Genomic DNA, 14105 nt, shown 5'->3' on the forward strand with positions numbered 1-14105 from the left:
CAATCCTGTGCAATGTGCTCTAGGTGACCCTGCTTGAGCAGGGGGGTTGGACTAGATGATCTCCAGAGGTCCCTTCCAACCTCAACCATTCTGTGATCCTGTAAAATTAGCTAAGTCAGCTAGTTACATTTCTTATTCTAAGGAGAACGTAGAGGAAGCTACAGGAAAAACAACAACACAGCCAATTTAGCTACTAGTAGTTATTTGCACATAGTAGTAAAACATTCTGAGCTGCAGACACTGCAAAGAGATAGCAGCAAAGTTAATTTTGAAATAGTATGACTTGCATATGTTTAGTAACATTTTCACACAATTGCAATTCTCTGCAAAATTGCTGGCTTGCATGTTAAATGCTGCAAACAGATCCCTGAAGTTGTGTGTACGTTTCTGTGCATGCAGCTCTTGTGTGTACAAAAATATGGGCTGCAGAAATGTCAGCAACATGGTATCTCATTCCAGACTTCTCGTTTCAGTGTTTAAGGTTATGCTATGCACTAAGCTATTTTTCACTGGTCTGTCACCAGCCTATGACTTTAATCTACAGCTAAATATTCTTGAGTCAAAGAGAGCTCAGTTGGTTGGTACTTGCATCATGTTTTCACTGTCATCTCTTCTGGACAGCTGAGTGGAAGAGACAAGAAAGACAGACAATGCTTTGAGAAGATGCACATTTTTAAGGAGGGGAGGGAAAGGAGGATATTATTCACTTATTTGCCACACACAGTTCTTTAACCAAATCTGATCATCCCAAAACAGAATTAAAACCCCATGTAAAATATTGCCTTATCTAAGATCCAGACACTTTTGCCAAGAGAAGATCTGCAAGACCAGAACTGTGGGTGCATTATTGTTTCTCATCTGTAAACACAAAGTACATCTATCCCTCTTCCAAAAATGCAAAATCCCAGGAAAGCAATCTGACTTAAGTTACAAAACAGCCTAACAATTTTCCAGGCATATCTTTATCTGGCAGGAGCAGGTTAACTTCTTTTCTGACCAGATATTGTTAGTAACAAGCTGGATCCAGCAGTTTTTGCCCATCCTCCATCATAAGATTACTGGCGCTATAGACACATCTTTAAGAGCTGCACTTTGAAAGCTGTTAGCAGCCAGTACAGTGTCCTCTTACGCATCAAGAATCATGCTCCTTTATTTTTTCTAAAAAAAAAAAAAAAAAGAATCTAATACAGGTTTGTCTCACGAAAAGTAGAGATTTCAAACAGCATTAGTTTCAGCAATAAACAGAACAGACAAGGACTTCCTAACAGGGCCACCAAATTAAAGATGCTGTCTCTGCTCCAATGTTTAATGGTTCTAAATCACAACGTTAAATGCGTAACCAGGCTGAAAAGTGTAAGTACTTGCAACAAAAAAAAGATAAAACACATAACAGAGATGGTTTGTGTTGCTTCAGTTTTGGAACAGTTATATATTATGCATAAGATATTTCTTGTTTCACCATGCTTTATTTGAAATGATTTAGCTTTTAGTTAACACCTAATACTCCTATCAATCTTTAAGCCAAAAAAAGAAGCAAAATCAGCGCATTTGCAATGTTCTCACATGCTGTCTCTTCTTAAGAGAGAAAATAAGAGACTTGTTAAAATTATACCTGGTAATGCTCATCTGATGGCTCTGGGGTAAAACAGTTTATGTCCAACACTTCAGTAGGCACCCATGGTAACAAGACACATTTCCTGATTAAACGATCGGTTTCCCCATGAGCATAGTCACGAGTCACTTCATCTGTGGCAAAATAAGAATCTGTTAGGAACTGCCTTTCATTTTCCACTGAAAGTCTTCCTTGTGCCACATCACACAAATGACAGCTTGACAGTGAATAATATCACAACTTTTGTGATTTAAATGCAAAATTAGACAGAATTAAAAAGGACTACATTAAAAAGGGGTATTATTTGGGTTGCAAAATTTAGTCTGAGGCCAGCCAGCTTATGACAGTTTAGTCACATAACTAGTATCCCTTCTACATGATGGGCACATAAGGGAGGCCCCAAACAAGGTTACAAGAACAAATGGTTAGTCTGGCATTGCCCAACTTTGAGCAAGTGGCTTTGTGACTTTGTGACTCCAAACTACAAACAGATGTTTTGAGGAAGTTAAAAAATAAATAAATAAATAAATAAATAAAAACACTCAGATGTCTGAATCAGTGGTTATATTAGAACAGTGATGCAAGACTCAAGTTCTCTGACAGTAAAATATTACTAACATTTTTGGACAGATAAAGGCCTCCATCTCACATAAGCTACGGTGCTAGAAACACAAGATAGAACTTTTTAATTCCATAGTATTACAAACATGCAGTCATTTTAGTCTTAAAACATTTGTTGCGCTGTGAGAACATATTTTAGAGCTCATGATTTATAAGAATATGACCTATTTTCTGTTGTGGGGATGAAAAGAAACATACATGACAGACATGCTTACCACCAGTTTCAAGGTCTCTCAAAGGCCAGAGAAGAGTGTAAGCAATTTGTTGAGGCATATAAAACAAAGGTGCTGTTGCAAAGCTAGGCTGATCTGAATGCTGAATACGTGATCCAAATTCATCCATAATGTACCAGACAGGAACCTTCTCCTCCGCAGTCTGTAAGAGGAGAAGCGAGACACCGCRCACATTATCAATTGCTGAAAGAGCACTGCAAGACAGAAGGCACTGGCAGTACACCCTGSAACTCTTCTCCGTTTCCCACTCCAGCCAAGACTGTGAGCAGGTGTTAAGTAGAAAATGACACTCCCATCTCGGCAAGTCTGAGGCTAAGCCAGCCTAGCCTCCAGCCACCGTGAAAGCAGACAAGCCTGTTCCCACCCCAGCTGCACATTCCCATTTTCTTTCTTCGGCTAGCGCTACTGCTTACCAGAGCCACTTCCCCTGCACCAAACAAGCCAGTTCAGGGAGCTAAACCAGTGGAAGGCTGCTTGTTATTTTTTTTGTTTGTTTGTTTTTTGTTTCTTTTTTTGTAGGGTTAGTTTTCCTTCAGTTTCTATCAGTACCAGTTTGCAGTGAGGAGGAGTTTGAGGTATACAGCTGCAGGATGGGACAAGAACAGAACCTGCCCCTGCAGCAACAGCTGGCCAAGAGACTGTTGGGGCTGCATCACCAAACCACACCTTCCTGCAACACTTCTCATGATAAAATCACGACTAAATGAATAAAGCTCAAGTTTCCTGGTAACACTACTGCCAGTCTTTTACAGATGCAGAAATGGAGGCACTGAGAGGAGGAAATGGAGGAGCTGCAACTGACTTAAGCTCTTCAAGCAGTCCAGTGCCAGAAGGGGGAACAGACGCCAGGTTCAGCTACAGGTTGAATGAATCATTTTCTAGGGAAGCACTTTTCAGCTGGTAGCCCAGGTAATCCCACATGATTCATGAGCTATTCATAACAACAAGATGGGAAACAAAGGCACAGGGCAGAAAGACTGAGAGGCACTGTTCAGATCTCCCTTTTACTTACAGAATAAACAAAGGAAGCAGCCACAATGAATCCCTTTCACAGGGATTTTTCAGGTCTGATACTACCCTGAAGTAAGCCGACACCTACACTGATAGAGGTGTGTGTTGCAATCTTGGGCTGCGGAGCTAAATGGAGCAGGTTGGTCATGCTCACACTGCTCAGGGTGAGCTTCTCGTAAAACAGCTGCTACAGGTAGCAGCTCCTGGGGTAAGCTATCCCCAGAAACACAGTCTCTGTTTTGAAGCTAGCTGTTTAACATCAGAAGAGCCTGAGGGTGAACTAACATTTACACGGTGTGCGCAATCAGCTGCTGCCAAATACAAACTAGGAAGCTAAGTTATTTGACAACAGAAATACACCCTTGGTATGTACAGCACTCCATACAGATGAGGAAGGCTGTGAGCATGGCTGCTGACAGACACACTTTTATGTGAGACCGTTGATTCAAGTGGGATTCTTTCCTCCATTATGAGAAAGTTTCAAGAGAAGGAAAAAAGCCCAAACCCACAACACACAAGCAGATCTTCCCTTTCTAGCCCTCTCCCTTTGCATCATGCTCTTCCCCTCTATCAAAAAACAAAACAAAAAAAMCCCTCAAAGCTAAGAGGAATACTTTTAAGTTCTTATTAGAAAGTTGGTAGCAAACCATTGCGCATTTTAGCTCTACAAGGCACTTGCTCTCCTTCCAAGTAGAAGTTTGTTCTGAAATGTCAGTAAAGGAACTTTTTTTACATTAAAGAGGCACTTTTTTGTTAATAGCCATGTATTGGAATGTCTTCACGCAGGATCACTTAGAACTGTTTAGCATCCTAGTAATTAAGCTTCAGAGACTTACCCCTTGAGAAAGCTGGTAGGTCTGATTGTATTTCCACATTTCCTGCAGCACTTGCTCAATACTGCCCTCATCTGGGATCTCTCCATGAAAGTCAATTCCCATGAGATTTGCCATTCTGTGAAGTAACCCGGGTACGTGAAGCAGCTGCTGATGGGCATGTTCAACACGGTACGTCCAGGCATGGTCGATCAGGAAAATGCTTAAAGAGATTTCAGTAGCATTACAACAATATATTTTTACATGTACACAGCCAACGGCTCCTGTGAATAAGGGCTACATTTCCTTGTACACAGCCTGACAACTATTTCTTTTCCTACTCCCAAACCAACTCCTAGAGTGTACACTGCGACACAAAAGGATGAGAACAACCTCCTAGCAATAACATTGTGACTTAATTTAGACTTTGTTTTTGTTCTAGAAAATGAATTGTACATTAGTTACTATTTCCATGAAGATGAGGTGCAAACACAGAGCAGAGCACTCAGTTTGTAACCCCAGTTTGCTTTAATATCCTGGGACACAAGAGTTTCTTCCCTTTGGTCATTATCACCTCCACTGCATCAACCTGAAACTCTTGCCTGAAGAAGAAAAACACTATATTATTCTGCAACAATATTCGCATATCTCATTAGTGACGAGTTCTGTGACATCTACAGTTATCTGTAAAACTAGGTGGAGAGGTCTGATCATCACAAGCCTATACTACTTGCCTATTAAAAAAAAAAAAAGGAAAAAAGAAAAAAAAGGTTTTTGTTTTTGTTTGGCTCTCAGGTCTTTTTAGAAAAAGATGTATTGTTTTAAAAGAAYTGCCAAGCTAAAACTAAACAAAACCATACACAACTGGAAAGCCAACCCTCATTTAGGCTGCATGATGTTTACAGCAAAAGCACAGTTATTTAAACAGAAGAGTTCTCCACATTTTGGTTTTATCCTCTTACTGAACTAAATCGAAGAAAAAAAATGAATTCTACATAAAGGGTGGGGAGAGGTGGAAACAACACAAAAAACACACTTTAGAAAGTTAAAAGCAAGTCCCCTCTCATGTACATTGAATATCCTTGACTAATTATCATATCTCAGATTCCGTATAAAGAAGAAATTTCATTTAATTTTGAAATTAAAGAGTCCAGAGAGTGCTAAGGGGAAGGTTTTCAGAAATCTGGTTCAGATTCCAGTTAGCAAACAGATGCGTTAATGTTCTGCTCCTACATTCATACACATCTGAATGCTGCAAGGATGCCCATGCTTACTGCAGGAGGTGTTTTGAAGTTCATAATTTAAGTTTGTTCTCAGATTTAGAAAGACAATGACTTAGGTTAAAGCTGGTATGTAAAGGTGGATATCTACGCTCTACATTGTTTTTACTCATCAAGGCTAACTTTAGCTAAACCCACAAAATCTAACAATCTAAAATCTAAAAAAAATGAAAGATCTGGCAAAAGAAATTTTATAGAACTGAGCAGAATTGTGTTTAGAGCTCCAGAAGAGTTTAAGCTTCATCTCACCATCAGAGATTTGTGGAGGACAATTCTTCTTCCCAAGGGCACACCAACTGACAGATACAAAGTTTTGATATTATTTCTGAGCAATTCATTTCAAGTTTGCCCTTTGCCCATTTTCTCCATCAGTTTATTAAAGCTGATTTCTAAGCATCCTCCTGCATGTTTTAAAAAGGAATAACATAAGATACTTGCACCACAAATACTCTTTGCAACATATGCCTCATAGCATGCAGATTATTTATGCTTATTGAAATAGGCAGCTATCTTTTATAGTAAGAAAAGAGACAAAGGGGATTTCTGAATGGGATCAAACAAGTTTTAAAACAAACTGTACATATGTGCCATCATTTTAGGGTTTGAGGCTACTCAAAGATTGAACAACAGTTCTGAAATTACTGCTCACCTATTTGGACTGGAGGCTTGAAGCCCATTCTCATTTGTTACAATAACTTTGAAACAAGGTTCATTTCCAGGATTTGGTTTCTTTTTCCATTGTTCTTCCATTTCTTCATCAGCTTCTTCCTCCTCCTCCTCCATCTCTTCTACTTGCATTATCCCAAAGTAGTCACCAGCATCAAATACCTGAGATGGAAGTTGCACAGAATTGCAAGCAGTTAGTTGAAGCACTATCCTGACATGCATAATTCAATACTGAAAGGCACTTGTAGATAATTTTGGCTTGCGATCTGATAACCATTTGGCACTTTGAACTTAACAGATAAATCAATTATAGCATTAATTCTTCCATGTTTTAATAGAACTGTTTGCTTGGGAAATTTCTTTAGTTAATATTAGCAGGAAGATTTATTGGTTTCTTTGGTACCAATGGATCTATTGGTGATGGCCTACTAATCCCTCTTTCAGAAGCTGAAAAGAGAAGGTCTTTGCTCAACTTTACTAAAATCAACAACTTAAGTCTTGCAAATACATAGTCTCGTATTATGGCACGTAAAGCTCAACAAATCCAGCTGTTACCCAGGCTCCGCCCTATGCTGAAATGTATTAAGGCCCTTAGAGGAAAAAAGAAGAGCTTTTACCAACTGAGCTCTGAAGCAATTAAGAATTCCCAGTATGTTTTCCCCCCTTTTCTCTTTTTTCTTATTCAAGGTATGTTCACTTATCTCTAGATGAGTTGGGAGATTGCTTATACTGCTGCAAATTAAGATCTATGCACTTACCTCTATCAATATGCTGAAAGAGGTTTGTTCTCAATGTTTCCTACTCTAGATATAACATCCTGATTACAAATCAAGTAGGTCACTACACAAGTTTCTCTTCTGCCCAAAACCTTGCCAAATGGAGAGCTTGTAAATTCTCTGTAGAAGTAAGACCTTGCTGAAATGTATCAACTTTTGTGATTTCAAGGTTGAGGTGTGCTTTTAAGAAGAAAAAAAATGCATTCTGAAGTTTCAAAAGACTTAGAAAAATAACTCCCTATAAAAGGATTTGAAAAGTCACTCACACACTACGTAATGAGGCAGAAGCAGACAAATCAGTAGTCCTAGTTTGGTAGTTCTTAAAGAGGCATCACGCTTCCCCAAAACACACGTCTCAATTTCACTAGAAAGTAGTAGGGAGGGGGAGAGAAACAGAAGTGTAACCTCAGGAGCAACTGGCTTACCATGTCAAGCCTGGGCGTACCTAACCTCTGACGCTACATTAGGGCAAGTCATTACTTCTAGACATTGACAACATAGTCGATGTAAAAGCACAGAGGTAGCAACAAGATTTTATTTGTTCCTTCCAAGAGAGCGCTGCTTCAGAATAGTTATTTCTGCTAAACTCCAGTAGGAGGGCAAGGAAATCGATTCACCATTTGTAAAGAAAGGCCAACCAGACAAAGCAGATAACTGCCGAAAGACAGGTCGCAAGGGGAAGGGAGGAACACCTGCTTCAGATTTTAAGCTACAGCACAGTATCACATTCCAAATCCAAAGGGAGAAGTACCTGAAATTCCCTTCTTAGGAACAGGGGATGGTATTTTCCTTTGGGCTGGGGGGTGGGGGGGGCAGGAAAAGGAAATGCCCACAATGTGTTGGCTAACTCCACATACGCACCTTTCATAGGGTAAAGAAAATTATTGTTTGCAAAGCTACCTCACGGGAGATTAAACATAAATTTATTTCTAGTTTTTAAAAATAAGTGTAACATCACCCACTTCAGCAGGCACCAAAACAGCTAGAAATTCTTATTTGCTCCTACTTTTTCAGTTTTGCTAGAAGAGCATACCATGGTTCAACAGTAAGCAATATTACAACCTCTTGCTGTTATAACAGGAGCCACGAACACTTCTGTAAATCTCTGCTCAGTTGCCTGCACAATTCACAGTCCTTCTAAGCTGATTTAACTGCAGGCAGGGCCCAGCAAAAGGAAGAGTCCCTCCTCGGGCAGCTGCCAGCGGCGCTCACAATTTATTTTCGTCAGGTTAGCTCTCTGCTGGACCTGCTCCCTGACATGGCTCACTGCACAGGTGCTAATCCTGGAAAACGGCAGGCAGCAAAAGAGTGCACCAGGGCACACATGTTCCACTCCACCCTCAAGCGATGCTTCACTGCTCCTGCTGCTAGATTAAGAGCTGCTTTCCCGATCAAGCTCAGTAGACAGCAGGACAAACAGCAGCTAAGTGACTGGCAATCATTAGAAATTTAAAACTGCAAGCGTGATTCATTAGAGCCCACTCGACATGTGCTAGTGAGGCACTTTGTGCGTTTCCTATACTTAAAGCAAAGTGTTAAGTAGTTGGATGGGCACAGGTATGAGATCAGCCAGCTGCTGACTCAGGGATTAGCCTTCACTTGCCACAGGCTCCACCCGTTTACCAAACAACCCCAATGAATGTTAGATCAAGTGCTTCTACGAATAAAGGAAGCTGTTGGTTTTATGTTTCATTACATATGAACACTTAAGCAAAACAGCCTCCAAATCCTCTAAGCCAATGTTGCAGTCTCTCCCTCCTACAGACACCAGTTGCATGAGACTGCAGCAGTTGCATTTAGCAGGTAATCTCTGCTTTTAATACTTTTTCCTGCAGAATTATGCTAAAAATATTTCCTCCCTAAAAAATGACAGCCTTGAAGTGAATTAAGTGTCAATAGGTTTCTTCATCTGAAGCAATTCACACTTCTCAGAGCAGCAGTCTGAGGCTGCCTTCAAAGTGACTTTTTTGATTTTTTTTTTTTGTTTCCTAAATTGAAAATTGATAACAAATACTTGAGTAGTGAATGAACTGCTTGGGTAGAAGTGTCTGGCCAGCAGCAGCATCTGGATGGAGCAGAGTGGTGGAAGACACTGCTGCCCTCCTCTCCACCTCCCACCCTTTGAGAGAAGCAGTCACTCATGACCCTACTAAGTAAGCAGCTCCCTTAAAGGCATCATAAACTGCTTAACACAAAAATCAGCTGGATAAGATCAAACCACTAATTTAAAAGGTATAAACTTTTGCTTGAAGCAGAGCAGGGAGAGCTCACATGAACTACTCCCCCACAGTGTACTTCTGGAGATATGTAACAACCTCTGGAAGACAGAGAACCGGAAGCAACACATTTTGGTGGCACAAATATTGCAAGTAAAACATGGCTGGGCAAAATTACTGCCTTTGATTCTCTATCAGTCTCATAACAGAGGAGTATTAAACACCATGGCAGGCAAAAGCCACTCCATACTCAGGTGCAGTTCCTGTGTAACAGACCTACTGCATGAAGTGAATGCAATACACAGAGCAGGCCAATGTCATGATGACAATTACGCCATGTGCATGCATCCTCAGCAAATTCCTGCTAGGCACATTTCCAAATGCTTTGAAGGCCTGCGAACAACAGCCTGACCTCCTCTGACCTGGAAAAATATGGGTATTAGTATTGATCATGCCACACTCCTAAAAATTAACTAGGAGCCTCCATTTCTAACTGGAACAACACTGTAAGTAGTCATTTGTCAGCTCCGTCTCAGAGCCACAAAAACCTTTGCTGCAGGACACAGAAGCCTGGCTACATCATGTAACATGGCTGGAATAGAAAAATTATTATGGATAAAATTAGAGTAGGCACTGTATTTCCCAGGCTTATAAAGTCATACAAGTACAGGTTACTAACCAGACTATAGAAGCCTTCTGCAGACACCCCCCCCCCACACACACACACTATACTGGAAATAGAATTTTAGGCTCTCTTAATAAATTATTACACTCGTATACATTTTGCCAGTTTTTGCCAGATACTCAGAAAGTTTTGCTCCCCAACAGAGAAACTGAATGCTAAATGCAAAAGGTTTTTTTTAAAGCATATTTCTTGATCTAGTGGATATGCCATGTTTTGAATTATCAATCCAATTTAATTCACAGCTTACATCATGCTCTTGAAAGGAAACCTGCTCCAGCAAATCTCGAGGTAAATGAAAACAAACCCTCCACTTTCCTTGCAGGCTTTAKCATACACATAAGAGGGAGGGTGCATTTACTATGAGCGCTGAAGAGTGTGTTGGAAAACAGCTGCTTGGGTTGGGTTGCAGAGGTACAATGTAAGAGAAAAGATTTTTATCTGCATGGTGGATGCAAGTTTTCCAAGTTCTACATGCTAGAAAATTTTGTCTTTGCTAACAGGTCAAGACAAAYGAAGAATTCCTCACATGTGAGGCAAAGGAACTCATCCTATGCTCTGTTTCCCTGTTGTTTTTTTTTTTTTTCCAAGTTATTCTTCTCCTAGACTGCCAAAACATTTTCATCTTTTCCCTACACCTCCTTCACTGTCTTTATTGCTGCTCCTCCAGCCTCTCCAAATAATACAGTTCTAAGCAAAGTATTGTAGCTCTGAATTTACCTCCCCAAGAGCTCATCCCAGTCCACCATGCTCCTCACTAATTTTCCCTGGACTTCCCAGTCTTCTCCATATCCTTTTGCTCTCCTCCTGGGCAAACACTAGAAGCTGCAACAGTAGAGACAAGCATCAGTAGCAGCCTAATTTATCTTCCTAAGCACATTAAAGTCATTACATCTCTCTCTGCATACACACTCGAGCAGTTAGCACAAGAGCAGGCTAAGCCTCCACTGCAAGGGAAAGGCGCATTCTGCCACCACGGGGCATGTACTCGCCTTACCCCGCACGTCTCCATCCTGGCCTCCCTGAAAGCATCATGGCTACGGGTTTCCTCACTCTGCTCTCTGCCCTTCTCTCCTCTCTTTCCCTCCCTGGCAAAGTTGGTACTGGGCAAGGATTTTGGCCACAGCGCACACATCCCAAGCCTGCTTTATGCCATAGAGTAGCTCCACGGTTTACCAGCTACCTTCAGCTTTCTAATATTGGTATGTGGCAACGCAACAGCTTGCAGCTTTGGGGTTGTTTTTGTTTACTAGATTTATATTGCCTCCTGTTTCATCCTGCTCCAATATATCCCTTCTCTTGCCTTCCTATTTAAGCAGGAAAATAGATATCCCGTGTTCCAAGTCATTTATACCAATTCTTGCTGAGGGAGATCTAGTATAACAAGAGGTTTGTGCCTGGGCAAATGCTTGAGTTGACATAGACATTTTTTCTGTAATGCTGATAACTGGAATACACACATATTAAGACTGCAGTGTCAGACACCCAACAGTTAGAAAGCACTGGAAATAAATTCAGACCTTCCTTGACTATATGTGCTATAAACAGCCAGATTATATCATGACTTGCTGTTCTCCCCTCCTGCCCCAGCACTACAGTGAGGAAGAGGGGAAAAAAAAGTGGTCAAATAATTAGAAATGCATCTTCTTTTTACTTCTACATGCATGTTATGCTACAGTCTCTTCTCCTTGTCCTATATTTCCTGCTCAAACTTCTCATCGTGTCTCATCTATTTCTCTCCTCGCTTCCCACAGGGCCTCCTCCACTCCCTTGCCAGTTCCCTTTTCTTCCCGTACCTTTCAGGTTCTCTCTCTTTCCCTCCTAAGTTCCTGGTCTCTTTACTCCAACAAATGCAAGACAGCTTTCTTTACCACTGAAGCTGGGTGCCTGCATGCAAAACCACAGCAAGTCCGAAACCCAGCTTATCCCTTTACAAGCCCTTTGTCCAAAAGGGCCCCTTTTCTCTTCTTAGTTACTGTCCCATTTCTCATCAAACAGCTCCAGGGAACAAGCAGGAGGTTGCTAAAAACATGGGGAAAAAGGGATTCTTCATCCCTTCATTTCTTTCAGAGCAGGTTGGGAGCCCTTCTAGTGTCAGCTTGAGGTGAAACCTACCCAGCCCTCGCACATGGATGGTTTGTGTGCAGCCTGGTCAGGACTACTGCAGAGGAACTCAACAATTTTCACAAAGGGCAATGCCTCCAAATTTAATTTGTTAAGTCTATGAGTTGTGGTTTTATAAAGACTTACAAGTTGCTCAGAATTTGGCCTGATAAAAACCTACAGAGCACAGACATGCTGAGATGCTCTACAAAGCAGAGCTTGTGTTATCACTGCTGTAACCATGGCCAGAACGCTCTTCCACCGCTGTTCCCACTCTCTGGGGGAGTTGAACAGCTTTTGCTCAGATTAGGAAGAACTGAGCTAACCAGCCAGCCAAAAGTACTCCCAGAAAACTGCCTGCTGCATACCTCGGTCTGAGGCAGATAGCTTTCGCATAGGCAAAACGAGTTGAATGAGTTTGTTCTGCACAGCTATAAGCAACTGAGAACAGGATAGACCAGTGCTGAATTGAAGAGAGCTGGGAAAAAGTGGATTAGATAAAAGCAACCTAAATCGTAATATGTTAACACCTGACAATATCTTGACTTTAGTACAATYGCTGCTGCTTTTCTTAATTTCTCTTTGGCAAAAAGGCTGAAGGTTTTACGACACATTCATTACCTCTGTCCAATAAATACATGATCTCCAGCTACTAGGACTTCCCAAACACTTTCAAGCTTTATGCTGGCCATAATAAATCACAAACACACACAGAGCATTACATGTAGTATCTTTATAGCCCCACACTGCAGCTTCAGTAACACAGCCAGCACAAAGTTTTTCCACGCTTTTATGCAGAGCAACCTTCTGCTTTTTTTTTGCCTTTTTTTGCCTCCCCCCCCCCCCAGGATGGGAAGAGGCGCCTGCCCCACAGGGCACCTCGCAGGAAAAAACAGCTCGCCCGAAAAGGAGGCGCTGCCCCGCATGGCGGCTCGCAGGGGCAAAGGGGCTGCCCCCGTGGGCGCCCCACGCCGCCGCGCCCTCCCCTCGCAGACCCGCTGCCGACCCAGCGCGGGGGCAACAGCCGCTGAGGGAGCCCTGTGGCGGGAAACCCCCAACGGGCGCGGCGCGCGCCGGCCCCGCCCAACGGCCGAGGGCGCGCGCGGGACCACCCACCTCGCCGCGCAGCTTGCGGCACAGGCTCTCCCAGTAGCGCGCGGGGACGCGCGAGGCGCGGAGCGCGGCGCCATGCAGGGCCACAAAGGCCGGCAGCTCCTCTTCGCCATCCCCGGACATGGCGCGGCCTCACCTCCCGCTCCCGCTGTGGCCGCCGGGCCGGGCGCGGACCGGGGCATGCCGGGTGAGGGGCGGGCGCTGCGCGTGCGCGGGGCGGGGCCGCGGCGCGCGCGCGAGGGGGCCGTTGCGAGGCCGTTGGGCACTTTTACCCCAGTCACGGTGGCGTGACCCCCGTGGGGGAGGGCACACCTGTGGGCGCTCGCGGCCTGTACTCGGCTCTTCTACCTTTAATAAATTACTTATTTTTATAGCGTTCTTAGCGTGATGCCAGGTTTTCCAGTGTTTCACTATTACTGGGCTTTTCGGGAAGGGTGCAGCAATAGGGCCCTGAAATGGGTCCGGGTGGGGTGGGAGGCATGGCTGGGACCAACTGCTGGCCACGGCCACTGGGAACGGCCTCTCCAGTAACACGCTGTCTGCGTGCAGGGAAGATGGGTGGTGGCAAGTGCAGCAATTCTTGAATTAAAACGTTTTCTGTAAATGCGACAGGTGAATTTTGACATCTGAGTCTCTCTTCAATATTGCGACTATCTGTCAGCATAAAAGGCAGGTGTGGTTTTTTTTGTAAGCACCTGTAGCAGGGAGGCAGCTCCCCAGTATTTTTGTTGGTCATTTAGAAGAAATTTCTGACCAAATCCATTCCTGCTCAGATCTGATCAGGAGTAGCCTAGCCCAGATTAACCTGAGGCCCCCTAACCTTTGTGGGTAGCGCTGCTCTGAGCTCGGGTAGGCTTATAAGGCTGCAAGGGGGAGCCAGGAAGGAGTGTGCCCCTTTCGGCTGCCCCAAGCACAGAACAGCGTTGTTCAGCTTCGCTGTGCTGTCCCGGAGCTGCTGCTGCAAGGAACGCCTGCTGTGT

At 43.1% G+C, this 14105-nt stretch overlaps 1 protein-coding gene across 2 annotated transcripts in view; it reads right to left on the reverse strand.

The window, feature by feature from the left end:
• TTLL12 (tubulin tyrosine ligase like 12) overlaps positions 1 to 13288 on the reverse strand; it is a 35661-nt gene extending 22373 nt beyond the window's left edge. Inside the window, exons 1-5 of one of the 2 annotated variants that reach the window (XM_026067808.1) lie at positions 13129 to 13288; positions 6219 to 6397; positions 4314 to 4512; positions 2449 to 2608; positions 1613 to 1746 (exon numbers count right to left, since the gene is read on the reverse strand). In XM_026067808.1, the coding sequence (XP_025923593.1) occupies positions 1613 to 1746; positions 2449 to 2608; positions 4314 to 4512; positions 6219 to 6397; positions 13129 to 13248 (792 nt within the window). In that variant the 5' untranslated portion in view covers positions 13249 to 13288. Of the gene's footprint in view, positions 1 to 1612; positions 1747 to 2448; positions 2609 to 4313; positions 4513 to 6218; positions 6398 to 10629; positions 10708 to 13128 lie in introns of those variants that run through there. The other variant, XM_026067809.1, reaches the window with a different exon arrangement.
• Between the last annotated feature and the right edge of the window lie 817 nt (positions 13289 to 14105).

The sequence above is a fragment of the Apteryx rowi genome, unplaced genomic scaffold (genome assembly GCF_003343035.1).
Source record: "Apteryx rowi isolate R43461 unplaced genomic scaffold, aptRow1 scaffold_263, whole genome shotgun sequence".
Lineage (NCBI taxonomy): Eukaryota > Metazoa > Chordata > Aves > Apterygiformes > Apterygidae > Apteryx > Apteryx rowi.